The sequence below is a fragment of the Sus scrofa genome, chromosome 11 (genome assembly GCF_054392235.1).
Source record: "Sus scrofa isolate SSC_HxYL_T2T_F1_AM1 chromosome 11, Sscrofa_HxYL_maternal_Yorkshire_Landrace_v2.0, whole genome shotgun sequence".
Classification (NCBI taxonomy): Eukaryota; Metazoa; Chordata; class Mammalia; order Artiodactyla; family Suidae; genus Sus; species Sus scrofa.
Genome location: NC_139393.1, coordinates 10,779,636 through 10,807,495, shown reverse-complemented (window position 1 = coordinate 10,807,495; position 27,860 = coordinate 10,779,636). Strand labels below are relative to the sequence as shown.

At 39.1% G+C, this 27,860-nt stretch overlaps 1 protein-coding gene across 14 annotated transcripts in view; it reads right to left on the bottom strand.

Moving 5' to 3' along the window:
- The window catches only part of RFC3 (replication factor C subunit 3), a 377,430-nt gene extending 360,791 nt beyond the window's left edge, over nt 1-16,639 (bottom strand). For 13 of the 14 annotated variants that reach the window (XR_014818797.1, XR_014818799.1, XR_014818801.1 and 10 more), the window contains exons 1-7: nt 16,452-16,639; nt 13,798-13,935; nt 10,323-10,390; nt 8,465-8,562; nt 5,867-6,048; nt 4,653-4,789; nt 4,467-4,565 (exon numbers count right to left, since the gene is read on the bottom strand). Coding sequence is in view for 1 of the 14 variants with exons in the window: in NM_001190192.1 (NP_001177121.1) it covers nt 4,467-4,565; nt 4,653-4,789; nt 5,867-6,048; nt 8,465-8,562; nt 10,323-10,390; nt 13,798-13,935; nt 16,452-16,538 (809 nt within the window). In the remaining 13 variants the exon portion in view is untranslated. The remainder of the gene's footprint in view (nt 1-4,466; nt 4,566-4,652; nt 4,790-5,866; nt 6,049-8,464; nt 8,563-10,322; nt 10,391-13,797; nt 13,936-16,451) is intronic. The other variant, NM_001190192.1, reaches the window with a different exon arrangement.
- Between the last annotated feature and the right edge of the window lie 11,221 nt (nt 16,640-27,860).

The window sequence follows — 27,860 nt, the reverse complement described above, 5'->3', positions numbered from 1 at the left end:
TAAAAAGGGCAGTATAAGTGGTTATAGGTAGGCACAAACCAGGCTGCCTAAGTGAATATGGACATTTATTGGAGGACTCTGAAGCCTTTGATTTTCATCCCTTCTCGTAACATTTTCAGGAAGAAAAAGGGTGAGGGAGGGAAATACACATGTGACATCTAAATAGTAAGAAAAAAAGTGGCAAAAAATACATATTAAAAAAGTATCTTTGGAGTTCCTTTGTGGTGCAGGGTAAATGAATCCAACTAGAATCCATGAGGATGCAGGTTCAATCTCTGGCCTCACTCAGTGGGTCGGAGATCTGGCATTGCTGTGAGCTGTGGTGTAGGTCACAGACACAGCTCAGATCCCAAGTTACTATGGCTGTGGCGTAGGCCGGCAGCTATAGCTCTGTTTCAACTCCTAGCCTAGAAATTCCGTATGTCTCAAGTACGGTCCTAAAAAGCAAAAAAAAAACAAAAGTTTCTTTATAAATATACCTACCTACCCTAAAGGGCAAATATGGTTCTGAATCTTTACTAGAACAGTATGACATATGTTCTATGTTTCAGATCAATCAGAGGAGTGATTTATAAAATGATTTCTTAAAAGTAGAACTTAAGACCCCTTTCCTAAGACTCCAGGAGTATGAAGCTGTGCCACAATTAAATCAAATATAGTGAAAAAAAGACTAGCATTTTCTGAGCAAGAGCTTTGTGCAAGGCACCCTAATTTAACTCGGTCTTCACACCAGCTATAATGGGACATTATCTCCATTTCTTTGATGAAAAAACTAAGGCTCAGATGGTTGAAGTAACCTGACAAAGTTAGCAATAGCAGAGATCTGTCTTACTTCAAAGTCCACACACTTCCAATGTCTGTCAAAACATTTATTTCACCTCTTATCTGTACGAGGTTCTGCAGCACACTATTTATTCCTTACACCACCACTCTTTTACTGAAAAGAACTTAAAGGTTAAGCTTGCAACAAAACTCATGCAGTTGAAGCAGAATTTTAATGAGTCTGACTCCAAAGCCCTTGCTCCTTCTTAGACATGGTAGTGTATGCCCCCAATAATATCTGATTATTAAAGTATAAATCACAGATGGTATAACTTATTTTAATAATTATGTATGTATATAGCTTTTAGTTATTTCTGAAAAGTTGACTCACAATATATTGACTGATAAAACTGGGCTGTAACGACACTGTGTATCTCAGGCATGTTCCCACACGTCTCATCTTAGTTTGACTTCATTTCTAATACGACTTAGTTGCCCAAAAAAATGAATAAATTCTACATTTACTATGTCTCTGTCATTATTTCTTGGGAGTTGCAACGGATAATGAGTACAAATTCTTCCATCAGAGAAACATAGTATTATGGAACTGTCTATGACCCTTATTAACTGAATATCTCTGAAAAAGCAACAACTTCCTAAAATACCAGTTTTCTGATCAACAAAATAAAGACGGAAATAATACTTTCCTCATAGGACTGTTACATGAATTAAATGAAATAACACAGTGTAAGTAACAAAATAACTGCTCACTAGATACTAGCTGTAATTCAAATTAGAAAACTGACTTTTCTAAGACATAACAAACAAGAATCAAGACCAGAAACATTACAGCAAGACTGGGGTCAAAAATCAGATGGGGCCACTTGATACTGTGTAGACCAATATTCAGAATGACACCAGCCATCCTGGTATTTCTAGACAGCTCCAAGTCTTTCTGGAATTAAAAGAAAAATTTTTTATATGGCTTATTACCATCAAGTCCCAAAACTGCTAGTCTAAAAAGGAAACTGCAGCACCTCTTCTTGAACAAGTTCATTTATGAGCTGTCAAAACCTGATGGAAAACTGGAGGAAAGGGCAGCAGCAACTATAAGAAGTAAAGTAAGGAATTCCCATTGTGGCGCAGTGGTTAACGAATACAACTAGGAACCACGAGGTTGCGGGTTCGATCTCTGGCCTCACTCAGTGGGTTAAGGATCCAGCATTGCCATGAGCTGTGGTGTAGATCACAGACTTGGCTTGTATCCCACGTTGCTGTGGCGCTGACTTAGGCCAGCGGCTATAGCTCCGATTAGACCCATAGCCTGGGAACCTCCATATGCCACGGGAAGCGGCCCTAGAAAAGGCAAAAATACAAAAATACAAAAATACAAAAAAAAAAAAGTAAAGTAATAATCAACCAAAGTCTTAAAAATACATCTAATAATAGTCAAATACTGCAACATCTGTACCTAAACTAAATCTCTTAAGAGTAGGAAAGTTCAACTATTACCACCAATTTTCTTTGAAAACAAAACAAAACAAGGTAAATCATCTTTAATGTAGAAATATTTTATCAAAGTTGTGAAGCAAGAGTCAAATGCTGCAACATCTGTACCTCAACTAAATCTCTTAAGAGTAGGAAAGTTTGAAAACATCCACCGATTTCCTTTAAAATCAGAACAAAAACAAATTATCTTTAGTGTGGAAATACTTTATCAAAGTTGTAAAGCAGTGGGTTAAGTATCCAGCATTGTTATGGCAGCAGCCTGGATCACTGCTGTGGCACAGGTTCAATCCCTTGCCTGGCAACTTCCACTTGTCATAGGTGACAAAGAAAAGAAAAAGTTAAAAGGCTTCCAAGACATGCTTTGTTGGATTTTTTATTTCTTCAAGGCCTGAGATTTCTTCACTGTTCAACAGTATTTTACACAATGGAATGAACACTTTTTCTTAAAATTAAGGTTTCTTTTCTGAAGAAACTACTTACATTTGTCTCTCTTTGAAGACTATTAATTTCATCAACTAAAATAACAATTACAGTAATCCAACACAAACCCTGACAAAATGCCAAGTACCCCTTATCTGTGACTATTCACCTCCACTAATCTATATGATAGCCCAAGAGTACATGCTATAATTTCCTTTGAAGAATTTCTCATAAAAATAAGAATTCATCAGATGTACCAAAAAGAGGAAAAACATAGTATATTTCTCTCATGATTATTTTCATATAAACCAGGAAAGCTTATATTTCAATGGCCTGTGCTCAGTCTAGTCTGCTTCCTAAAATAATCAACACCCCTCTCTAAAGTCCAAAGACGGTTTCATGGTTCTGACAGGCAAAAAAATAAGAGACTGTGCCTCAGTGGGCCTAAGAGAACTTCAGCAGACTTCCCAAAGGTAGCAGGCCTTAAAACTGTTACTCTTGCTTTGGAGAACAGACTGCCCTTCTCAATCAAAGTTATAACAAATCAAACAAGCAGTGGTTGAAGTCTTTTCAGTACGGTCCACTACTGAATAAGAGACTCAAGAAGTAAACAGAAACAGTGTGCAGCAAATATGCAAAAAACGTTTCCTAAATACTAATGGCATTTACACAATATTATTCTCCACAGAGCCTGTCATCAAACCTAAGCACAGGGTCTCCTAGTTCTCAAACCATTATCACATACTCTCTTTTAACAAAGGTACAAGTATCCTTGGCAAAGTAGTATTATCTTTATTATACAAATGAACAAGCTTAATCTCTAAGATGAAGTTACCAACTCAAGAATACTTAGCTACTGAGGAGTACCCATGGTGGCTCAGCGGAAACAAACCTGACTAGTATCCATGAGGTTTGGGTTTGATCCCTGGCCCGGCTCAGTGGGTTAAGAATCCAGCATTACCACGAGCTGTGGTGTAGATCGCAGGCTCAGCTTGGATCTGGTGTTGCTGTGGCTGTGGAATAGGCCGGCAGCTGCAGCTTGGATTCAGCCCCTAGCCTGGGAACTTCCATACGCCATAGGGGGCAACTGTAAAAAAAAATCAGTAGATGAACTAGAAGTCTGACTCACAGTCTAGTGTCTTACTAGGATTTTTGTACTACCAATTACAAAGTTATATATTATTATTTCAGTATTAGAAAGCTGGACACATCAAGTTATATATTAGTATTAAATCACCCAAGATTCTGGGGAGAAAACTTAAACATACAAAATTTGTTTTGATTTATATATGTTCCACATTTACACGCCAATAGCTTAACAAAAGCCATAATATGGAGTTCCCGTCGTGGCACAGTGGTTAACGAATCCGACTAGGGACCATGAGATTGCAGGTTCGATCCCTGGCCTTGCTCAGTGGGTTAAGGATCCGGTGTTGCTGTGAGCTGTGGTGTAGGACGCAGACATGGCTCAGATCCCACATCGCTGCGGCTGTGGTGTAGGCAGGTGGCTACAGCTCCGATTAGACCCCTAGCCTGGGAACCTCCATATGCTGCAGGAAGCGGCCCTAAAAAGCCATGATACCACACACCAACTCTTCTGAACTACAAAATTTCTAAAATTAAATGCTAACTTTCCTTTAAAAGTGCAGTACATTTAGATTTACTTATAATGCTAAGTGGCACAGTGTTAGTGCAAAATCGCTAACCTAAAACTCAGCGTGTATCTGTACCACTGCAGTGATCAAAGCCCCAGGGTGCTCTTCCACAGGGATTACCTTTGTGGAGTCTGCTGACTGACAATAGCATTGGCAGTCTCCCTCAGATACACCTCCCAGTCAGTTTCAGGGATTTCTTGATCTACCGTAAAAGGATACCTACATGACAAAAGAAAACACAATAAATTAAATGAAAAGTAGGCTTATGTCCTAAATGTTTTCCAGTAACTGCCCCCTTTCACTCACTGTTGTACTCTGCAGGCTTCACACATAAGCAGGGCTTTTCTGAGATTTCTGCAGGACTTCTCCGCAAGTTTACGAGCCAGCTGTGACGGAAGACTCAGACCTTCCTTCTTACACACAGTAGACAACACATGGCAAATCTACAAATAAAGTACAATTAACGAAAATGGGCAATCTATCAAATAACATATTAAAACAATTTCTGTTGCTCATACCTTTATGGACCCCACCCTTTTTCTTCCACTGCTACCTTACTCTAACCAAATTCTCCTTTAGCAGCAAGCCAGGGATCTGGTCTAGCTGTCAGGAAGAGGCAGCAACGAAATGGGCAATTGGGGGAGATCCGCTCCCAGTTCTAAGCCTGCCAGCTCCTCATGGCAGAACGGAGCCGGAGACAAAGGGCCTCAGGTTAGCGGCAGACACTGCTCACAGGGCTGCCAAGCAGAACCACACAAGCTGAACTGTACACAACTCATGCACTAACATGTGAACGGTACCCACGGGAGTGGTGTCACCTGTTAGTCCTGCCGCTTTACAGACACTTTTAACTCTACCACTCACCAGATGTTTACAAGTGAAACTGATAATAATGCCACTTTACCACTTTGCAACTAATACATCACACACTACTCCCACTTTGCATAAAGTTGCCCAAAATCTATTAATAGCAGAAAACTGTTTATTGTGAAAAATTGGCATTTTTACTGATGGCTGTTAAGAGTGATAAAGAAAAAAAAAATGCATTATGTTGTTTCAGACTAACTTTGGTCCCCTAACTAGGGACTAAGTATTCCCAAATTATCTTCCTGCAAAAACTATACCCTGAATACTTAAGTCTCCTCCATAAGCCAATTAAATCGTGTTGAGGTAGAAGTCACTAAATAACTAGCTGTTACCCAGTTTAGTAAAAACTATAGTACTTACCTGTTTAAAGTAAAAGATGATTTAAAGAACACTTTTTATGTATTGGTATCTAGTATCTACTACCACACACACACACACACACACACACACACACACACACACACACACACACACACACACACACACCTCTCTCTATCTCAGTTTCTACATTTACTAATGGTTGGCATCCAAGCCACAGCTGGTCTTGAATTACCAATACAGTTCACTATCTTTTTCACAAAAACAAACATGACAGCGATGTACACACTCAGGGAAGCTGAACCGAACTTTTTTCTGAAGTTAACTTCACTTACATCTTCAATGCTGGGAGCTGGCACACGAACTGCTAGACACCGACTACGAATAGGTGGTATCACTTTGGATGTAGAATTGCAACACAAGATCAATCTGCAGGTGGACATATATTTTTCCATGGTTCTGCGCAAGGCATGCTGAGCATCCTTAGTGAGTTTGTCAACCTCTGTCAATAATACCACTGAGTCAGAGAGAAACAAAACAAACGTTAGCTGGAGTATTTAACTGGAATATTTAACTCTTTCTCTTCCTCCTCATTATTCAGAGTGAAATCCTAAATAATGAGCCAAATATACTACTTTTCACTTCAGCAAAGACATATAAAACTTAGAGGCATGGTGAGATAATTTATTTTTTTGCTTTTTAGGGCCACACTGGCAGCATATGGAAGTTCCCAGGCTAAGGGTTAAATCGGAGATACAGCTGCTGGCCTACACTACAGACACAGCAACGTGGGATCCAAGCTGCATCTGTGACCTACCACAGCTCACGGCAATGCCAGATCCCCAACTGAGCAAGGCCAGGGATCGAACCTACATCCTCATGGATACTAGTTGAATTTGTTTCAGCTGCACCACAATGGGACCTCCCTAATTAAAAAAAAAAAAAAATTTAAGATCAAACAAGCCTAAGAAACACTAGGCTAAATGAAGTTAAAGAGGGTATTTTATTGCACAATTTACTGCACCTTTATTGTATTTATACGCAGTGAAAAATGTTATGCTGCATTCACCCAGAATATTTATCTCAGGAGCACACACCTGTAGAACATCTGAGCGTTCTAAGGAATATACTTTGGAAAACTCTGATACAGACATGAAGTAGCAAATAAGGCATTAGGATATCTGGTCACTTATACAGTAAGATTCCACCTGGTCATAACCAAGGATTGGCCTTAAAGTGTTTCAGGAAGAGTATACAGGGACTGAATCCAACTGCTGGATTCATTGGATTTAATTATTTAACACAGTCTTCACTGTATGAAATTATTTCTACAAGATGACAATGGTAGCAGTGTAACATGAATTCCTCCCATAAAAACACAACTGAAGATCCCAAGACCTAAGCCAACATTTACATCAACACTAGGTGATAAGGTGTCCCTAAGAACTCTAAGAATGAGCAAGTGGCTGGGATCCACCAGGTTTGTGGCAGCCTTTAGGACGGGAGGACCCTAAGTTACCCACAAAAGCACACTGGGAACATCAGGGGCCAATCTGAGACCAGTACTCATTGGGCTCAATTCACAGATGCGAGGTAAGTAACCTTGATGCAATACGATTGGATGGAAAATAATAAAATGAAGCTCCCTTTCAAGACAATACTTCACAATAAGAAGTTCTAGAAGTAGAACCCAAACTGAACAGAATAGGAAAAATAAAGACAAGGAGATGGATCTCCAAATCTGACAAGGACAGCAGGAAACAAAATGAGAGAAACAGGTTGGAATATGTACAGGCAATTCACAAAACAGGAAAAAAAGCAATGAGCAAAAGATAAAATTACCACATTGACTAAAGAAAAACAAAGCACAATTAATTTTTCTCCACTCAAAATGACAAGTATTAAAAGTAATTATCCAATGTTGATAAATGTTAGAAATGAGCATTCCTAAACAATGCTGGTAGTAGCACAATCACACATTCAGATGACGAATTTGGCAACAGGGAGTTCCCGTCGTGGCGCAGAGGTTAACGAATCCGACTAGGAACCATGAGGTTGCGGGTTCGGTCCCTGCCCTTGCTCAGTGGGTTAACGATCTGGCGTTGCCGTGAGCTGTGGTGTAGGTTGCAGATGCGGCTCGGATCCCACGTTGCTGTGGCTCTGGCATAGGCCAGTGGCTACAGCTCCGATTGGACCCCTAGCCTGGGAACCTCCATATGCCACGGGAGTGGCCCAAAGAAATAGCAAAAAAGACAAAAAAAAAAAAAAATTTGGCAACATATATCAAAATCATTAAATACTGGCATTATTTATCAAGAGTCGCCTATAAAAATGTATGCATACGTATATACACATAAATAATACTGGGAATATTAACAGTAACATCCAGAGACATCTGGATGGTAGATTATGGCTGATTCTAATTTTCTTTTGTTTAGCTAAACATTTGATAATGAACATACAACTTTGATTCTAAGAACCATTATTTTTAATTCATGCAATTTCTTATTTTGGCCACATCTGCAGCATGCAGAAGTTCCCAGGCCAGGGCTCAACCCCATGCCACAGCAGTGGCCCAGACCACGGAAGTGCCAATGCCAGATCCTTAACCTGCTAGCCACAGGGGGACTCCCATGCAACCTCTTATTTTCAATTAAGGGTTTGTCATTACTCATCTAGTTCTAAAATAATAAATGGTAGCACAAATAGTTCTCTGTCAAAATTCAATTCCATTCAACTATAAACTCCCACGAGCACAGAGATCATTTCTGTCTTATTCACTTTAAGAGTTAGCACAGTGCTTGGCACAGAAGAAGTTAATAAATATTTGCTAAAAGGAAGGAATTTACATTTTCCACTACATTTTTCTCTTATACCCAATGCTTATAATTTAAGTGTCTGCCTCATTAAAAAAAAATCTCTTTATCACATACCTTTAAAATCTTTTTGAGAGCTTGTTTCAAGTTGCTGTGATTGCGCCACTGTTTTTAACATCTCCTGAATTACTACCCGGTCACTATTTCCAGCATCACTATACAAAACAAAAGTCGAGGTAAACACATATGTAAATACTCGGAGAGTATTACGCGCTATTCTTAATCTATTATTGTAAGAAAAACGTTGAAGATCTTAAGTGGTTGACATTTTAACCAAACTTAGTGACACCTATTACATTCACAAACTTTAAAAATGAAGTGTTTCAGGGTCATTAAAAATAATAATATTTCAATACTCAACTTACACTTAGATTAGTGTCACTGAGAACACCAAACATGTTCTTATATTTCCTATTACTTAAAAAAAAAAAAGCAATAGCTAATAACAGTTTACGAAATACTCTGACACTTCTGTACCCACTATGGTTAATACCTAGTCGCAGCTAATGTCTTAGTTACCTGTAATTACTCAAAATATAAAAATAACTCCTTGAAACAGGTATTTAATTTCTAGTCCTCTTCTCCATCCCCCGAACAGCCAAGCTCTGAGAGAACAGTCCTGGACAGGTCACTTCCAGCACTAGCACAGAGCTGATTCAGGGTCTTAGCAAAAGGATGGGATGGGCAAATGGAGTTTAAAATGCAAATCCAAACACTGTGAGCTGCTGACTTACAGGCATTACCTGTCATTTATACCAATATTTAGCATTTAAGTCATGCACGTCACAAACCAACCTAAGTCACCTGGTTAATTTAGGCTGAATGTCAATTTCTAACACCTGAAACACAAAGAGCATAATCTCTAATTGACTCTTCCTGCTACAGAGGAAGTCACTATGAGAAGAGGCAAAGAAGTTAGCAGTGTTTTCCCAAACAGCCATCAAGCCTTTCTCAATTCACTATGTAACTACAGTGTTTCTTTTATGATCATTTCCCGGTCCAGAATCTGAAACATGTTGCTTTTGTCTATGGAATTACTCCTATGATCTCTACTTTTATGACCAGACTCTTTCCCTTAAAATTTAATTCTCATAATTTGACATACCTAGGAAAAATAATAATAGCAGTCTGGGAGGGTTGTTGTGAGGACGAAATAATCCATATAAGGTTTGTCACACAGTGGCTGCTACTAAATGCACAGTAGCTTATAACGCGATTCCTCCTGGTCATTCAACCTTGAAAAGGACGCTCACTCTCATCTCTGTGCCACTGCCCATAAAGCTGACTTTCCCTGAAGATGTCCTTGATTCTGTTCCCCTTCAAGAACATCTCAGACCCTACAGAACCCAGAAGGCTTGACCACCTTTGCTCCCAAGACCATCATTTCTACAGCATTTCTTAAGCAGAACGCGGCTGCTGTGGCATGAGTTTTCAATACACCTCCCAACGTGATCCTAATCTTAATACTTCATGATGGATAATACAGACAGTGGCTGATGGTCAAACAACAACAACAAAATGGAAAGAAAGATCTAGTAACCCAAAATCACTTCCTGAAATATTTTTCCAGGCATTTACAAATTTCTCAGACACACCGTGCTCATCAGTTCTGAATGAGCCAATATAATTCAACAAAAACTTATGACTATGCAGAGTATTTTGTGTAAAACACTGAACTCTGTAGAGCAAGAAAACTTAATTATTTAAATTATTTAACTTGGGAGGGTCTCAGAGAGAAGCAAAAGTGTGAAGGTTCTAAACTCCCTGTTTCACACAGGGCAGCTTCACTTTCATCTGTTTCATATATTGTGTTCCCATACATGAATTTCAAAAAAAAAAGCATTCTATCTATTCATAAAAAAAAGTCTGAACACCATTATTCTAAAAACGCTTATTTCTATGTAGTGCATCTTACCTGGGATTGACTTCAAGGTGGTAATTGCTTGCGATAGTGCTGATTTCAATTTTCTTTTTAGATGGAGTCTGTGAACAAAGAAAATAAAGTTTTTAAAAATGTTTATTTATTGGCTATTTCTCCTCTTACCTGCAATTCATTTTTTTAAATTATGTAAACAATTTTATGTTTACTAAAAAATAAAACTTTTTGTTTTTTTAGGGCCACAGAATATGGAGGTTCCCAGGCTAGGGGTTGAATCAGAGCTTTAGCCGCTGGCCTAGGCCACAGCAACACCAGATCCAAGCCACATCTGTGACCTAACACCACAGCTCACAGCAACGCCGGATCCTTAACCCACTGAGTGAGGCCAGGGATCAAATCTACGTCCTCATGGATTCTAGCAACATTGGTTTCTGCTGAGCCATGATGGGAACTCCAAAAATAAAACTTTAGATAACCACCGCTAATGTTTCAACTTCATTAACCCCATTCTTTTCTTAATGTGCAGGTAAACATATATGGTTTTATATATACTGGGTTAGAGCATACTTCTTATTTTCAGTATAATCAGTTCTTTTCCTTTACCTCCAGAAATCTCTAAACCAGTCCCAGTTAACAGCTAATCATCACTGTAAACAATCTGCCTATGTCTGTTCATAGCCTTTTTTCCATGGTAACACCCAAAAATCAACACACACTATTAAGTTACTATGCAGAATGTCTAATAACTAAATGTTACTGTGCAGAGTATGTTTCTTGTAAAAATTATTTTAAAAAGAGGAAATTGCATATATTTCTCCATATTTTGCTTTTCCTTCTTAACAACTTATCTAGGCAATATCCCTTTCAACAACTGAGGGAGAGTGTTACAGTAGCATATTAACCTGTAATGTGCATGCCCCAAAGCCAAATGTACAGATGGGCATTTTGCTTCTTGCTTTTTACGATCTCAAACAATCCATGACTAACATCTTTGTACACATGTGCCATGCACTGCTTTCATTTCTATGTAACAGATTCCCCATAAAAGATCTGCTGGATTGAAGACTATATGTTTTCTAAACTCTGTGTGTCTGTGTTTGTGTACACATTTTATGTATAACCAGCCACTTTGGAAAAAAAAATCCAAAAAACAATTCACTTTTCCACTAGCAACAAATACTCTTTCCTGCCATTGCTCATGTGCAGAAAGCTTGCCATGCCTTCAAGTTTTGCCAATTTGATGAGTGTGTAACAGACTCACACTGCTTTTCCTTGACTATCACAAAGGTCAAACATCTTTGCGTAGGTATTACTGGCGTTTATCTTTCTCTCCCATGACTGTTTTTAATTCACCTTTCTACCTGGTCATTTGTCTTTACACTGACATTCTGTAACATCTTCTAACACATTCCTTCCAAATATTTTTTTAACAATCCATCATTTTCCTATTGATTTTATGTACATTATCCTGTCATACTTTTAAAAGTCATATACACCCAAATATGTATTTTTCTTCCCATAGCTTCCATTTTTTTCATCAAAAGGTGTTCCTGACCCACTGTTTACAGTCTAAGAAATTTTATTCTAAGATATATAGTGTTTAACTTTACCATTTCAATCTTTAATTGACCAGGAATTGGAGTTCCCATCGTGGCTCAGTGGTTACCAAACACGACTGGTAACCATGAGGTTGTGAGTTCGATCCCTGGCCTCACTCAGTGGGTTAAGGATCTACATTGCCGTGAGCTGTGGTATATGTCGCAGACGCGGCTCGGATCTGGCATTGCTGTGCCTGTGGTGTAGGCCGGCAGCTACAGCTCAGATTCGACCCCTAGCCTGGGAACTTACACATGCCACGGGTGCAGCCCTAAAAAGCCAAAAGTCAAAAGCCAAAAAAAAACTGACCTGGAGTTTATAAATCATGTGTCACAGAGATTCAGTTTTATTTTCTGCTGGGTTGGTAACTTGTTATGCTAACACATTTTGCGGACTAATCCTTTTCCTACTGATTTGAAATAAACCTGTCATATTTCTCGGCTCTCTATGCAGTTCCACTGATCTAATTCTCTATCTTCATGCCATTACAACATGTAGCCTTATGATATGGTTTATAATATTTGATAACACATGTCCCATCAGACAAATCATCTTTTTCATAATTTTAGCTAGTCTCATTCTTCCATATGTACTTAAGGACTATTTCATACAATTAAAAAAACGATTTGCACTTTATTGGAATTTCACAAATTTTCACTAAATATGGGAAGAACAGAAACTTTTTTTTTTTTGGCCATACCTGTGACATGTGAAAGAGCCCCAACCTGGGACAAACTTAAGTCACAGCAGTGACAACACCTAATCCTTAATCACTAGGCCACCAGGGAATTCCAAGAACAGATCCTTTTAAATATTACTGAAAACATGATGCATCTTACCATTGAATTAACTCTTGTTTTTTGTCCTTTTATAATAGTCTTCTTACTACCTTTCTTACTAAATTTATCCTTGCATATTTGACAAGAATTTCCACCAGGATATACCACTGGCACCTCAAATTCAGTATGTCTTAATACAAGCTAATTAATCCATTTCTCCTCCTAAAGAGTCTATTAATAACACAACCTATTGTCCAGTCACTCAGCACACATTTTTTCAGGACCTAATATGTGCAAGACACTACTATACCAGGGGCTACGAAGGCTCTGAAAATGATGGCAACTGGACTTATTATTTCATAATGCATAAAAACACTGAATCACTATGCAGTAACCTGAAACTAACATAATGTTGCATACCAGGAATAACTTAAAATTGTTAATGTTCTACATAACTTCAAAAAAAAAACAAAACAATCTTGTCAAAGTAAAAGATGTATAAATAACTATAATAAAGGCAAAACAAAGTAAATGGTCTAAAAACTACAAACTATAGGTTGTAGAAGGAAAAATTATACTGGGGTTGGAGGGCACTTCCAAGAGGATACATTTTAGCTAGATCTTAAACACCGTCTATAAGGAAATAATGTGAAAATGCATCCCACGGCACAAAGCTAGAAAACACAGCCAAGGCAAGATCATGGGAACTCCGAACATCCCGGCGTGTCATGCCTCCTTTCCAAATCAATCAGCTAGCTGCCCAATCTCTAGCAAGTCGCCTGATTTCACGTTTAAAATTTTTCTCAAGATCATTCCCTTTCTTTCCATATGCACTACTGTTCTCAGAACAGACGTTAGAAACCCGAGTTCCAGTTCTAGCTGAGACACTGACTTGAATCTGAAATAAATCCCACCACCTACATGTTCTCCCAATTTTGCTGTTGCTCGCATTTCCTAACACATATGACTTTGGTCTGATTATAACAGACAGGTCTATAGCTCAGCAGCTCTCCATCCTGTATACCAGGATTATCTGTGAAATTCTTAAATCACACACTGGCAACAAGGGGGCCTATACGATGAGGACTGAAAACCCTGCCGCACATATCTGGGGGGCCCCAAAGTGAAATGCTTACTGTGATGGTCTGATGTTCAATTCTCAATTTTTCCACGCCAACACCATACAGTTCACGTAGAATACACATAATTCTTGTCTTTTTTCCCGCACCTGATGGTCCATACACTAATAAATGAGGAAAGTCACCACATTGCACCTAGGGAAAAAAAGAACCAAGCATTTTTCCCAAGTCAAACTACTGTGGGTAGAAGTAAACTACTTTTAAGGTATCAAATTTTTGTGTCTCTATGAAACTTCAAATATATATGGGTATTGGGTGTACAAATAGATATAGAGTTAATTAACTCTGAAATGTTGATTATTCCCCGAGAATTAATGTTGTATAATTTATACACATACCTAGCACAGTACATGCAGGCTACAACACTATATGCTAGAGAGCAAAAAAATCTCAAATCCAGTGGTCAGAATCATCTAGAGAACTTTCTAAAATAAAAGACTGATTAATTACTGGACCCCACCCGATAAGATTATGACTCAGTAACTGAGAGTGCTACTTGTCATAGTTTGGGCTTCTACAAACAGCCCCTTTGATAAGAAATGAGTGCATCTGGTTTAATGTAGAAAGTAAAGGAAAACGCTGTAGGGGAGCAGGAAGGCCGCCCACCAGAGTGTTGTTACCAACTTAAATACCACTCTAGGTCCCTGGGCCTTGACCCAGCTGGGGATACTCTAGAACCCAATGTAAAAACACATCATAGCATTAAACTACTCAAGGGGGAGAGAAGCTGGAGTACGAAACACGACCTCGCATTAATCCTTTGCTGGCTTGGGAAAGAGGATGAGGAGAAAGGGAAGGCATTAATTAACACCAGGCATTTCAAATCTGCTTAGAGGTGTCCATCTGCCCCGCCAAAAAAAGCCTTCAGGAAGTGCAGAGGTGGAAGTCAGTCTCTGTCATCTCACAAGCAAAAGAGCAAGCGGATGGAGTAGGACACAGACAGGGCTACAGGACAGAACAAGACTATGTGCGTTTTTTAAAAGGTTCCCAGGTGATTCTGATGCTCAATCAGGTCTGGGGATCAGGGCTATGAAGGCCATGAAGATGACAAGAACACAGACCTTCGTTCAGGTGCATAAAATAAAACTTTTGTGGAGCAAAAAAGTTTTATAAATAACCATTTAGAAAAATGGAATACGTATTCTAACAAAAGTGTTTATTACAGTGAATTGTAATACTTTGTAAACACATCTATTTCTGACAATGAAAAAACAAAGTGTCAAGAAAAGGAACTATTCACCTAATGCTGTGCATGGAAAACAGTAAGTGCTCCACAAACATAACCTTCATTTTCTAAACTCTGACCTCACCAAAAATAAAAGTTATGTTGGCAAATGTTTCAATTGTATTAAGTAGATTCAACAGTAAACTAGTGAGTACTTTTGAAAAGCAAAAATAACACAAGAGTAATATTTTTGTCTAAATATTTATTCCAAATTCTATACAATAAAAAACTGGCTATAGAAAATAAAATATATCTCATGGTTAAGAAAATCAAAGTCAGAGCTATTTTAAGAAAATGCAATTTGTCTATCAATGAAGTATACAGCTATAATAAATATATTTAAAATTAGCATTAAAAAAGAATGTATATGCACGTATGACTGAGTCACCCTGCTGTACAGCAGAAATTGCCACACTGTAAATCAACTATAATAATAAAAAATAAAATTAGTATGGATGGAATACCAATAATTAAAGAGTTAAAACAAAAAACTTCACTGTCACAACACTACCAACTTTTCTAACTTCTTTGACATATGATGGCATTCCTTTATTATTTCTCATAAAAAAAAATTTCACAAATAGTACCTACAATTCTGAAAAAGATGGATAATGGAAAAACCAGAGTGCTGAGCAAGAACACTTTCATCAGCATGTGATAGTTTAGGGCATTGAAAGGAGTTGTTAACTGCCTCCCACAGATTTTTCTACTCAGGACCCTTCTTCCCTCTCTACAAAATTCAGTTTGCTTTTCACAAAGCACTGCGATTAGATGTTTTTATCAACTACAACATACAGGTGTCAGGTCAGGGAAAAAAAGAATCTTCCATTAAGGAAATACAACCACCTATTTCAGAATTATAAATGACCTGAGGAATTAATAAACCCAATACCTTCCTTTTAGCAAATGAGGATAATGACACCAGGAAATTTTAAGTAAGCCTATTAAAAAGTAAGTCAGGTGATGTCACTTCTCTGCTCAACACCCTCCAACAACTTCTCATCTCTTCTATTAAAATTTCCTGTATCTGCACCTCCCCTCCACCCCCGCTTCACTCCCCCATTTCCTACTCCTCTCCCCGCGGCCCACGGTTAGCCAGCTGCACTGGCCGCCTTGAGTGAGGGCTGGACACACTCCTGCCTCAGGGAGTCAGCACCTGCTCTTCCCTCCACCCACTGCAACCTTTCCCAGACTTCTGCATCGGGGGCTCTTTCGCGTCCTTCAGGCCTTGGCTCAGAACACAATCCTGGGGAAGCCTGACTTTGTTTACAAGCACAGTCCCCGCCCTCACACTATGTCTCCGTTCCTGTTTTACTTGTTTCTCCACGGAACGCACTACCTTCTGAAGCGGGAAGGCGAAGCTCCCCAAGTGAGGGGCGCGAAACCCTCGGGAGGCGGGCCTCCCCGCCCCATCCCGCCGACTCACCAAGTTGCGCAGCTGGGCCGCCTGCTCTTTGTGATAGTCCAGCTGCCCCAAGGAGCAGGGCCGATATTTGTCCACCCAGAGGCTCATGCCACCCGAGTTCCCGGCGTCCAATACCTGCAGGTGCCCCGCGCGCGCGCGCGCCCTCAGCCCAGATGCACATACAAGTTTTCCCGCGAGCTCCAAATCTCGTGACGCCACTTCCGGCCGCCGCCGCGTCTGCGATCTAGGGAAGGAAAGACTACGGAAGCCTAGTGCGGACATAAATAAGCGGGACGTAGACACCACCTATTTTGTCCTTATTGTTTTATATAATCATTTTTCTCCTTGTTCTCACCCTTTATCATAGTGCAGGAATTACTAAGCAAAATTGGAAATTTGGCTCTGAGAGTCTAGACGACAAGACTGGGTACTTAAGTGAAACCCTCCTGAATTCATTCCATCCATCCATTCATTCATTTGCTCATTCGTTCTACGGAAACCTACAAAATATTTGCTGTGTGGAGCTGTGTTCATCACTAGAATATATTCGGCTTCAGGCTTTTCTCACTTTGCAGGCACCCCAAAAAAGCTCTATTGAGTAAATTATTAAAATTAAGATTTAATCATTACTATCCTTACCTTTATTCTTCAAGATTCTTACTGGATTGAAAGCAGAGGAATCTAAAGCTCCTGAAAAGCTACAGTTCATCCCAATGCACCTCCCTGTGGCAAACCTATAATCAGTCTTGCCACAATGAGTTCTTGCCGCAATCTCCAGGCTGGTTTAATTTTGGTTCTTTACAGAGAAATAATGAGGCAGAAATTTCGTGATTGCAAGAGGCGAGAGACTAGTTAAAAATGTATGTGTAATTTTACTACCTTATTCTCTATTCAAAATAATACTAAAAATATTATAACTTTGGCTTCACCCCTATGTTTGTGAGTTTTCTTCTTTTTTCAAATGCTCGAACAGATTTGGACCTTCCTATTCAGACAGCATACCCAGAATAACATCCTGGTATCCTGACCCCAATTTAAAAGCAAGGAGGTGTTCTGTCCCTTTTTCTTATAATTTGTTCTCTGATTGGCAATGATTAATAATAATTGGTAAACATAATTATAATAAAGCATCAATTATAATTCCATTTCCTCATCAATTATAATTCCATTCCTCATATTGCAGGAGCAATAGGCAGATGCCTCTCTGTACTTAGAAATAAAATTAAATAGCTGGAGAAAATTTTGAACAGATTGCTCACAGGAGCTTTATATAATGTTACATTTCATTTGTGTCAATAATATATAAAATGTGTCTTTCTGAAATAAGTGAACATAGATATTGGTACAAGTAGCCTGAAAAGAATAGTTTAAACTCCCAAAGAGAGAAGAGAAATATAAAATTCATAATAAATGGTGGCAGAGACAAGGCTATGATCACCAAATCTCACTCCTGTACCTCCTGGTAAGGGGGTACTTTCTCCAGCTTCCTCTGTAGTTAAGTGCAATCATGTGACTTAGCTCTGGCCAATAAAAAGTAGGGAGTTCCCCCTCGTGGCTCAGCGATTAGCAAACCCAACTAGCACCCATGGGAACCGGGGTTTGATCCCTGGCCTTGATCAGTGGGTTAAGGATCCGGTGTTGTTGTGAGCTATTGTGTAGGTCAAAGATGTGGCTCGGATCCTGAGTTGTGTCTCTGGCGTAGGCCGGTGGCTACAGCTCTGACTGGACCCCTAGCCTGGAAACCTCCATATGCCACGGGTGCAGCCGTAAGAAGACAAAAATACCATAAAAAGTAGGGTGCACTGATGGACACTATTTCCACTCCTACCCTATTTAAACTCCTGGGTTCTGCTCCAGACTGTTTCTGTTCATTGGCTACTTAGATGCAGAAAATCCAGAGGAGGGCTTTGAGGTTCCAGAGGACAGTTTACATAGAAAGGAACTGATAGAAAAAAGCCGGTCACCTCCATTTTAGTCCAGGGTGATGTACCCCCTCCTCACAGGCAAAGCAGGTAATTACTGGGGAGATAATCTAATTAATTAATCAGCAATGAAAGACTGAGGAAAGTGAAACAGAGGAGGAAGTAAAGCCAAAGCAAGGCATCTGAAGAATGTATTGAATATTTCTTTAAATTGTCTCCCATACCCTATTGGTTGAGGGTTTCTCCCTTGAGAATAGTAGTCCCCAACAAACACACAGTTCTGCCTCAGGCCGGTGCACTAGGCAGGACCCTGCCATCAAAAGACAACAATCCTACCATTTTTTCTTATCCATTACCCATTTCCTTATTCATCTATACTCTCATTCACCAAGAAAACAAGTAATAATGGGTTTGTACTTTCCATATGAAATTTACCCACAGTGTTAAAATACCCCACGATATTAAAGACTGATTTTTTTTTTTCTTTTTGCCATTTCTTGGGCCACTCCCACAGCGTATGGAGGTTCCCAGGCCAGGGGTCGAATCAGAGCTTCAGCCGCCGGCCTACACCAGAGCCACAGCAAACACGGGATCTGAGCCACATCTGCAACCTGAACCACAGCTCTTGGCAACGCCAGGTCCCCAAACCACTGAGCAAGGCCAGGGATCAAACCCGCAACCTCATGGTTCCTAGTCGGATTCGTTAACCACTGAGCCACGACGGGAACTCCATTAAAGACTGAATTTTTATAAAGATAATTATAATAGGAATAATAGCCATGATTTATCAGAGAGATGGACATGTAGCAGAAAAGTATTTTTCACATAAAAAGCAAACTGGCACCTCCTTAAAATGCATGGGATTCTCAAGTTGAGTGGGGAGGCAGAAGTTCTTTGGCTGGCGCCCCTTTTCCCCTTTGTGGTTGACACTGTGCATTGCTTCAAAAAGGAAATCCGATAATTCAAACCCAATGGGTCCACTCTGTGTTGAGGGCTGCTTTAGCTAATTGTCATCAGTCAAGAGCATGTGCCAACTGAATGACCTCTGTTACTAGAGTAAATTGTGTTCTAATTTTATTTTGTTTTTAATGTGAGAATTGTTTTCCTCCTAAATGTGTATTTTTTTTTCTTATGGTAAATCTATTGATTTCATTGCAATGAAAAGAGGAAATTCTGAAATAGTGTATTATGAAAATGAAGGCAAAGTACAGCCATGGTGTGCTACAATGTAGGGCTTTTTTAGGTCATGTGAGGCACTTTGGCTCATGACTTAAGTACCCTCCATAGACTTCTCTGAGTGTGTTGGGTGTGAACTGGCACAGCTGGTGTCCATGGCTCTGACAAGTGTCTCAGGACAGCAGGTGTTGATAGTGGGCAATGGAAATGTGGGTGCCATGTATCAGAGAACATGGCAGCACGAAGGGTCTTTCTCCACTGCTCTCTGAGCCACAGGTCCACACACCACCACCCATCCGAACAGGAGCCAGAGCACAAGATTCAGAGCTGTGCCTGGATGACAGGGACTGGAGGGTAGCAGCAGCAGACACCATGGGTGCTTTCATATTCAATCTGATGAGTGTTGTCCTTTTGTTTTTTGCATGTATGTATCTGTGTACAGAACACGATACAGAACATTTTCACCACTCTAGGAGGCTCTCTCATACCCCTTCCCACTCAATACACACACACACCAGCCCCCCAAAGTAACCACTATTCTAAATTCTACCATTATAAATTATTTTCCCTGTTCTTAATCTTCACACAAATGAAATCATACAGTGTATCCTGTTTTGTATCTGATTTCTTTTATTCATAATATATCTGTGAAAGTTATCCATTTGGTATATGTAGCAATAAATTGTACCCAGTTTTACTGCCGTGCAGTATTCTATTGTGCCAATATCAGGCAGGCTTCATGGGGATGTCACCTGTGCAGTGTCACGTAGCCTTTTGCTTGATGTAATGCTCTGTTGTCTCCATCTAAAAAACCTTAATAATTTCTTAACACGGCACCTGCATTTCCATTTTGTGCTGGGCCCTGTAAATTATTTAGCCATCCCTAATCCATGTATCTTAATTTTCTTATTCATTGTATTGTTGATGGATATTTGGGTTGGTTCCATATTTTGGTTAGTAAAAATAATATCACTCAAAATTCTTGTACTTATATGTACTGATTTCTATTGGATATGTGCATCTAGGAATGAAATTCCTGGGTGATAAGGGTAGGCATATATTCAGCTATAGTTGATACCAACAAGAATTTTCAAAAATATCTGGACCAATTTACACACCTATTAGCAAAGAATGCAAGTTATGTATTTCATATCCTCTTGACAAACCTCTTTTTTATTGTGGCAAAATATATGTAATAGAAAATTTACAATCTCAGCCATTTTTGAGTGTACAATTCAGTAGCATTAATTACATACATTCACACTGTTGTGCAACCATCTGCGGAATTTTTTCATCATCCCAAACTAGAAACTGCACCTATTAAAAGTAACTCCCCCAAAAAGCAAATAAATAAAAAGTAAAAAATGGAGTTCCCATCATGGCTCAATGGAAACAAACCTGATTAGTATCCATGAGGATGCATGTTCGATCCTTGGCCTCGCTCAGTGACTTAAGGATCCAGCATTGCCCTGCGCTGTAATGCAGATCACAGATGCAGATGGGATCCTGTGTTGCTGTGACTGTGGTGTAAGCCAGTGACTACAGCTCCAATTTGCCCTCTAGCCTGAGAACGAATCTCCATATGCCATGCATGAGGCCCTAAAAAGACAGAAAGAACAAACAAACAAAAAAAAACCTCCCAGTGCTGGTAATTTCCAGTTTCTAGCAACCAGCATTCTACTTTCTGTTCTCTATAAATTTGACTAATTAAGGTACCTTTATAAGTGGAACTGTATAATATTTACATTTCCATGTCTGGTTTATTTCACTTACTTTAATGCCTTTAAATTTCATCAATGTTGCAATATATATCAGAATTTCGTTTCTTTCAAAGCTGAATAATATTCCATTGTAGGTATGTAGCATAATTTGTTTATCCACTTATCCGTCAATAGACATTAGGGCTGTTTTCATCTTTTGGCTTCTCTGAGTAATGCTTCTGTGAACAATAGTGTGCAAATATCAGAATTCTGATTTCTATTCTTCAAGGTATATTGCCCAGAAGTGGAATATCTGTAGTATATGATAATTCTATGTTTAATTTTTTGAGTAACCACGATACTGTCTGTTATAGCAGCTGCACCATTTTATGTTCCCACCAGCAATGCACAAAGGTTACAAGGCCTCCACACAACCAGCAAGGCTTCCTCATAACCAGCAAGCCTTTCTAATTTTAGCCATTCTGGTGGGATTACAGAGGAATATCTTTATAATTTAAATTACCCCAATGATTGATGGTGTTGAGCATTTTATCATTGGAGATCAGGATATTCTCTTGTAAAGTGCTATTCAAGGGTTTTTCTTGCTAGATTGTCCCTTTCTTATTGACTTGTTTCTTTTCAAAAATATGTATTATAAATGTCTTTTTTTCCTGGCTGTGAATTCTCTTATGGTTTCACTTGGAGTTCTTAATTGTACAATCAGTTAGTGCCTGTTGTTTTTAAAAGATCTTTGCTACTCCAAAGTCAGGAAGATGTTCACCTACAGGTTTTTAAAAGCTTTATTGTTTTATTCTCACATTTATTTAGATTTTAAACCTGCTGGAATTGATTTTTTTTTTTTGTATGGAGTATGACACAAGAGTCAAGATCCTTTTTTCCCCATGTGAATAGCAGGTTATGTGACACTATTTATTGAAAAGACCTTTCTCAACTGCAGTGCAGGACAAACTTGTCATAAACCAGGTGACGGAATGTGTGAGAATTTCTGAATTTCTTATGCTGTTCCTTTGGCTTATCCATCTATCCAGTCGCAGATATCACACTGTCCTAATTGCTGTAGCTTTATAACAGGGCTAGATTTCTGGTAGTTTTGTTTGTTTTGTTTTTATTCAAGGTTGCCTTTGCCAGTCTTTCCCCTATGCATTTTCATATAAGTGCTAGAATCAGTTTGTCAGTTTTGAAAAAAATTTGGCTAAAATTCTGTCTGGGATTGCTACTTACAAGTATTTAAGCCTATAATGAATATTGCACACTTCATCTTGTTGGTTTTGGAAATCCTAAAATATACATTGTTTCACTTGAGCACATCACAAATCTGTCACCCAATTTACTGAATCCTTTATGTATGCAGCTGTAATTTCAAAAGTGAAAAAGCACCTTTTTCTGCATGATTTAACTGTTATATATATTTAACACATCTTCAATTGACTTTGCTATCTTATTCAAAGGTAATATATTAAAACTAAAAATAGCTACTCATAGATGTTAAAATGAAGAATTTATTTTACATGAGATGACATAAAAACAATTATGACTTTAAAACTACAAAATATGATTAAATATCCAGTATAGAAAGAAGATGGTGTCTTTATTCCTTTGAGCTCTGTGGCTCTTGTCACTGATATTACTTAATCTTGATATTTTTAAAATGATGAATCTGTGGCCTCTGAGAGAGGGACTGAGAAAACAGATTCCATGGTAAAAGAGAGCAAGAGAGCATCGTGGGCAAGGGGCAGGAAAGTCCTGGGCGACAGTGACAGAGCAAACTATCCAGGCTGGAGCTGGAGGGACGACCATCTCCAGAAGATAAAATTAGTATCTGATGCCCTCACACGTACTGAGATGAGATTTACACACATGCAAGAGAATTGGGGGATAAATTACCAGGAGGTACATTAAAAACTAACAGAGAGAAAACAAGTTCACTACTAAGAGCAGTGAACTTAAAAATTATATAAAATGAATACAATAAATGCTGTATTTAAAAAGGGAATTGTCGTAACATTTTATCATGCGGCTGAAACCATGTACCAGACCCTAAATCTCTGTGTTTTGTAGTAACAAGGCGTTTCCTTTAGCCTCCCCCCAATCTTAAAAGGCTGACTCAAGAGTTAATAACTAGGAAATATTGTTACAGCTAAAAACTCGTTAAAACAGTCTCCATTACGCTATGTCCTGCCTTGACGCTAACTTATTGCTAACGTTTACTTTCCAGTTAGAGTTATATTGCACCTAGTGTCTGACTTCACAAATGATCTCTTCCTTGCTGAACTGCCTTCTGTACTAATCGCTACTTTCTAGTTCGAGTTCTGTTACGCCTAGTGTTTCCTTTTGTAATTGAAACGTCCCTAACACCCCTTCCCTGTAAGCAATCTTCCTTCCAGAGAAAAGGTCAATGAATGATAACCCTGAAAACAACCAGAAACCATCACCGGACCAAATGACACTGGATGTGATGACTCTGAAACGATCTATGGATGAAGAATGACACAGACACCTTAATCAATAACCCTTAATCAATAACCTTAATCAACCTTAATCAATAACCATGTCTTCTGAGCTAAACCTACAAAACCCCTTGCTATCCCCTCTCAGGACAGGACAGAGTTGTGAGGCCTTAGCCTGCTGTGTCCTCCTTCGCCTGGCAGAGCAATAAAGCTGTTCTTTCTCTTCCTCAAAACTGTCTCCAAGACTTAACTGGTGCGGGTGTACAGAGACTGCATTTTTGGCTACACAGCTTGACTGTGCCTAACACTTACATATGCAAAATAATATAGGTACCATATTTACCTAACCAGAAATTATGATACAAAAGCACTGGGAGAAGTGTGTCGAGGCATAAAAAGGGAGTGATGTAAAAGAGATATGACCTCATATTCCTTATTAGGCAATCAATAGCTAAATTTTCAAAATCAAGAAATAAAATTATTATATCATTTAGAACTATGAAGTTAATAACAAAATACACACACACACTAAAAGAGTTGAAAGGGTTTTCTTTGGAAAACAGAAATGAAGTGGTAGGGCAGAGACCAGGGGCAGGGATGCTATTTTTCATAACAAGCCCTGTGGAACCTTTAACCTTTTTCAGTGTATAATTAGATAAAAGTAAAATTTAAGTAAGCAATACAATGATTAATACAAAGTGAACCCAAAGAATACACTGGCCTCTACTGCTACACAAAGTAGTCATTTATTTCGCTATAGCGTTAACTGGGACTTCTAGGGAGACCTACCTAATCAGGTAAATCAGGAAAGGTTTCTTTGGAAAAGTAACAATTAGTTTGAAGCTAGAGCAATGTAATCAGCCAGAAACAGAGGGGAGTGTGTTTTATTTTTTTGTTTTTGTTTTTGTTTTGTCTTTTTGCCATTTCTAAGGCCGCTTCTGCAGCACATGGAGGTTCCCAGGCTAGGGGTCTAATCGGAGCTGTAGCCCCTGGCCTACACCAGGGCCATAGCAACACAGGATCCGAGCCGCATCTGCCACCTACACCACAGCTCACAGCAATGCCAGATCCTTAACCCACTGAGCAAGGCCCCAGATCGAACCTGCAACCTCATGGTTCCTAGTCGGATTCGTTAACCACTGAACCACAACGAGAACTCCGGGAGTGTATTTTAGAATAAAGGTCTAAGTGGAGTTTGCAAGCCAAGGGGGCAGGCTGAATCTGGCCTGTAGATGAGTTATGTTGGCCCATGCAATGTCCCTGTTTTCCTCAGGAGACTGTACCAAAAAATAAATAAATAAATAAATTTAAAAAAACTAGACCAAGGCCTCTCTCACAGCACTTGAAGTTTTATCATCAGTGGTCTAGGATCCTGCTTGTGGGTGATCAAGTGAGGCAAGAGTCTGTCACTCCCTTTTGGTGAGAAGAAACATTAGGAATTACAGAGATTAGAGAGATCATCCATCTGTTGACTTATTTAACCTGTACTTAAGATTTCTACATTTTAATTCAGAATTTAGAGAGTCATGAAAATGTCAAAGTCATTCATTTAAAGATGAAGGTACATTTTTGCTCAAACTTCAGCAAGAGAAGAAACAAACTCAAAATTCAAATCAAGCAGTGCCTGATTTATTTCTCCCTGCTTGATACTAGAGGAAAAACTCTGGTGCAGGCAGAAACAGAAACAACTGACTAAAAGAATCAAGGAGTCCGTTCGATGGTGATTGATGCCCAAACTCCCTACCTCCTAGTATCAGGGATTCCCAACCATTGGTAACCATTACCTGAAAGGCTATCACTCAGGTTTAACAGGTTAATGGAGTTTTGCTTGTTTGGTTTACAAAAGTGTGTAACATAAGAAAACATATTTATCTGTATTTTTCCACATCTGAAAACTAATCACATTTTCTGTAAATAATAGTCCGTCTACAAATGATATTCAGAGATGTAAAGCAAAGCACATCTGACTATTTAATGATTTATTTGCACAATAATCAGTTATATGGAAATCAATTCTCTGCTTCATTTATGGAATAAAAGGCTGAGAAACCCCTTCAGTTTCATTTACTCTAAGAGTTAGAAAATATATGTTATAGCCAATAATTATAAAAGGCTTGTATTACAAACAATGTGATTATACAAGCAGAAGCCCAAGGATTAGTAAAACTTTTGACAGAACCCTGTTGATTTTCTTTATATTCCTTATAATTTTTCTATGTCTCTGATACTTTTAATTAAATATTCTGATAAATTTCTCACCTTTCCTACCTCCCAGTTTGGAGGAATGATTCCATTTTGTTGGCACTAACTACTCATAGAGGTTATTCTGAATCATTTCCTATCCCATGATGCTTTTGATTATTAGCCATTAGAAATATAGCTTCAAAAAGTAGTTCTGGGAAGTTCCCATCGTGGCACAGTGGTTAACGAATCCGACTAGAAACCATGAGGTTGCGGGTTCGGTCCCTGCCCTTGCTCAGTGGGTTAATGATCCGGCGTTGCCGTGAGCTGTGGTGTAGGTTGCAGACGCGGCTCAGATCCCGCGTTGCTGTGGCTCTGGCGTAGGCCCACAGCTACAGCTCCGATTCGACCCCTAGCCTGGGAACCTCCATATGCCGCGGGAGCGGCCCAAGAAATAGCAAAAAGACAAAAAAAAAAAAAGTAGTTCTGTTCATTCATGAATTACAGATTTGAAAACATCTTTATTTTAGATATTTCCCCAGGAACTATTAGCACCTAAAATATACTTCCAATTTTGCTACTAATTATTGTAACAAAAACACTGGGACTGCAATTTCTATGTTGCATTTCACTGGTAAAACTAAGTACATTCTAAATAAAATGGGTTTTTAACATTCTAAATAAAACAGATTCAAATAAACTATTCAAATCAGAACATGGTTTTTATGATATTCAGTTAACTTGGTTCATCCACCTTTGTATACGGGTATATAAATAAAAAGAAAGCTAATTTAATAGTCATTTATATTTACAAACATCCTTCCCCCTAAAACTGGAAAGTGTAACCAGTTCAAAACAACACTGATGTCATGGTATCAGTCTACCAAATTACAAAATTCCAACTGCCTTATACAGCAAACTACAGTTTTAAAAAAAGACCCCAAAATGTATAATGGCTCAAAAAAGATAGAATTTTATTTCTCACTTACGCAAAGTCAAAAATGAGTGATCCTGAAGAGCAAGCAGCTCCCTTGGTATTTGCCTTCCAAGCCGAAATACAGAGCATAGGCTGCTTCCCTCTTTTGCCTCTGCCATCGTCCCCAGCTGGCTTCCACAGCCACCATGCTCGTCTGCATCAAGCCCATGGAGAAGAAAAGAGTGTCCATGACCGCACGTGGAAGGTTCCTGTGCGCCAGGACTGGAAGCACATAGAGCATGTCCCACTGACTAGACTCAATGACACAGCCACACCAACTCAAGCGGAAGCTGGGGAAAGTAGCCCCCCTTTTGGGAGCCCCGTTCCTTCTGCAGCCCCTGATCGCAATGCCTATAAAGCCCTTGTGATAAGCTAACTTTTTAACTGTTGTTACAGATGTCCACGGCCTGTGCAATGACTGCTAAGTGCCAGGTGCGGCACGAGATCCCGGAGAAACCCAAGGAGGATGGATGGAGTCATGGTCCTGGTCTTCAAGATCGTTATTCTCTTACATGGGCTTTCATAGAAGAAGCTGAGAGAGACGACCAGAAGGGAAACGGAAGAGAGAAGTGCTTTCCTTAGAAACTAGCCTCACACTTCACTCTATCCTTGCCACTCAAAGGGTGCAATGTATGCAACACCTGCAACACCTGAGAGCTCATTACAAAAACAGACTCTCAGCCCCGCCCAACCTCCTGGTCTGCATTTTGACAGGATACCTAAAATATTGTTATTCACATCCAAGTTTGAGAAACACTAGCCTGTATCTCAAAAGAATTTTATGTTAATTCAGAATTACTGTTCTATCTATATAGTTCATACTTTTGTGTTCACAGTTGCATAGTTCATGCATTTAAGCAGACATTGCACATGCCATGTGCACAGATATGTGTGACATTCATCTAGAAGTGTATATAGCATGTCCCATTGGCTAGACTCAATGACACAGCCACACCAATCCATCGTGTGTGTGTGTGTGTGTGTGTGTGTGTGTGTGTGTGTATACA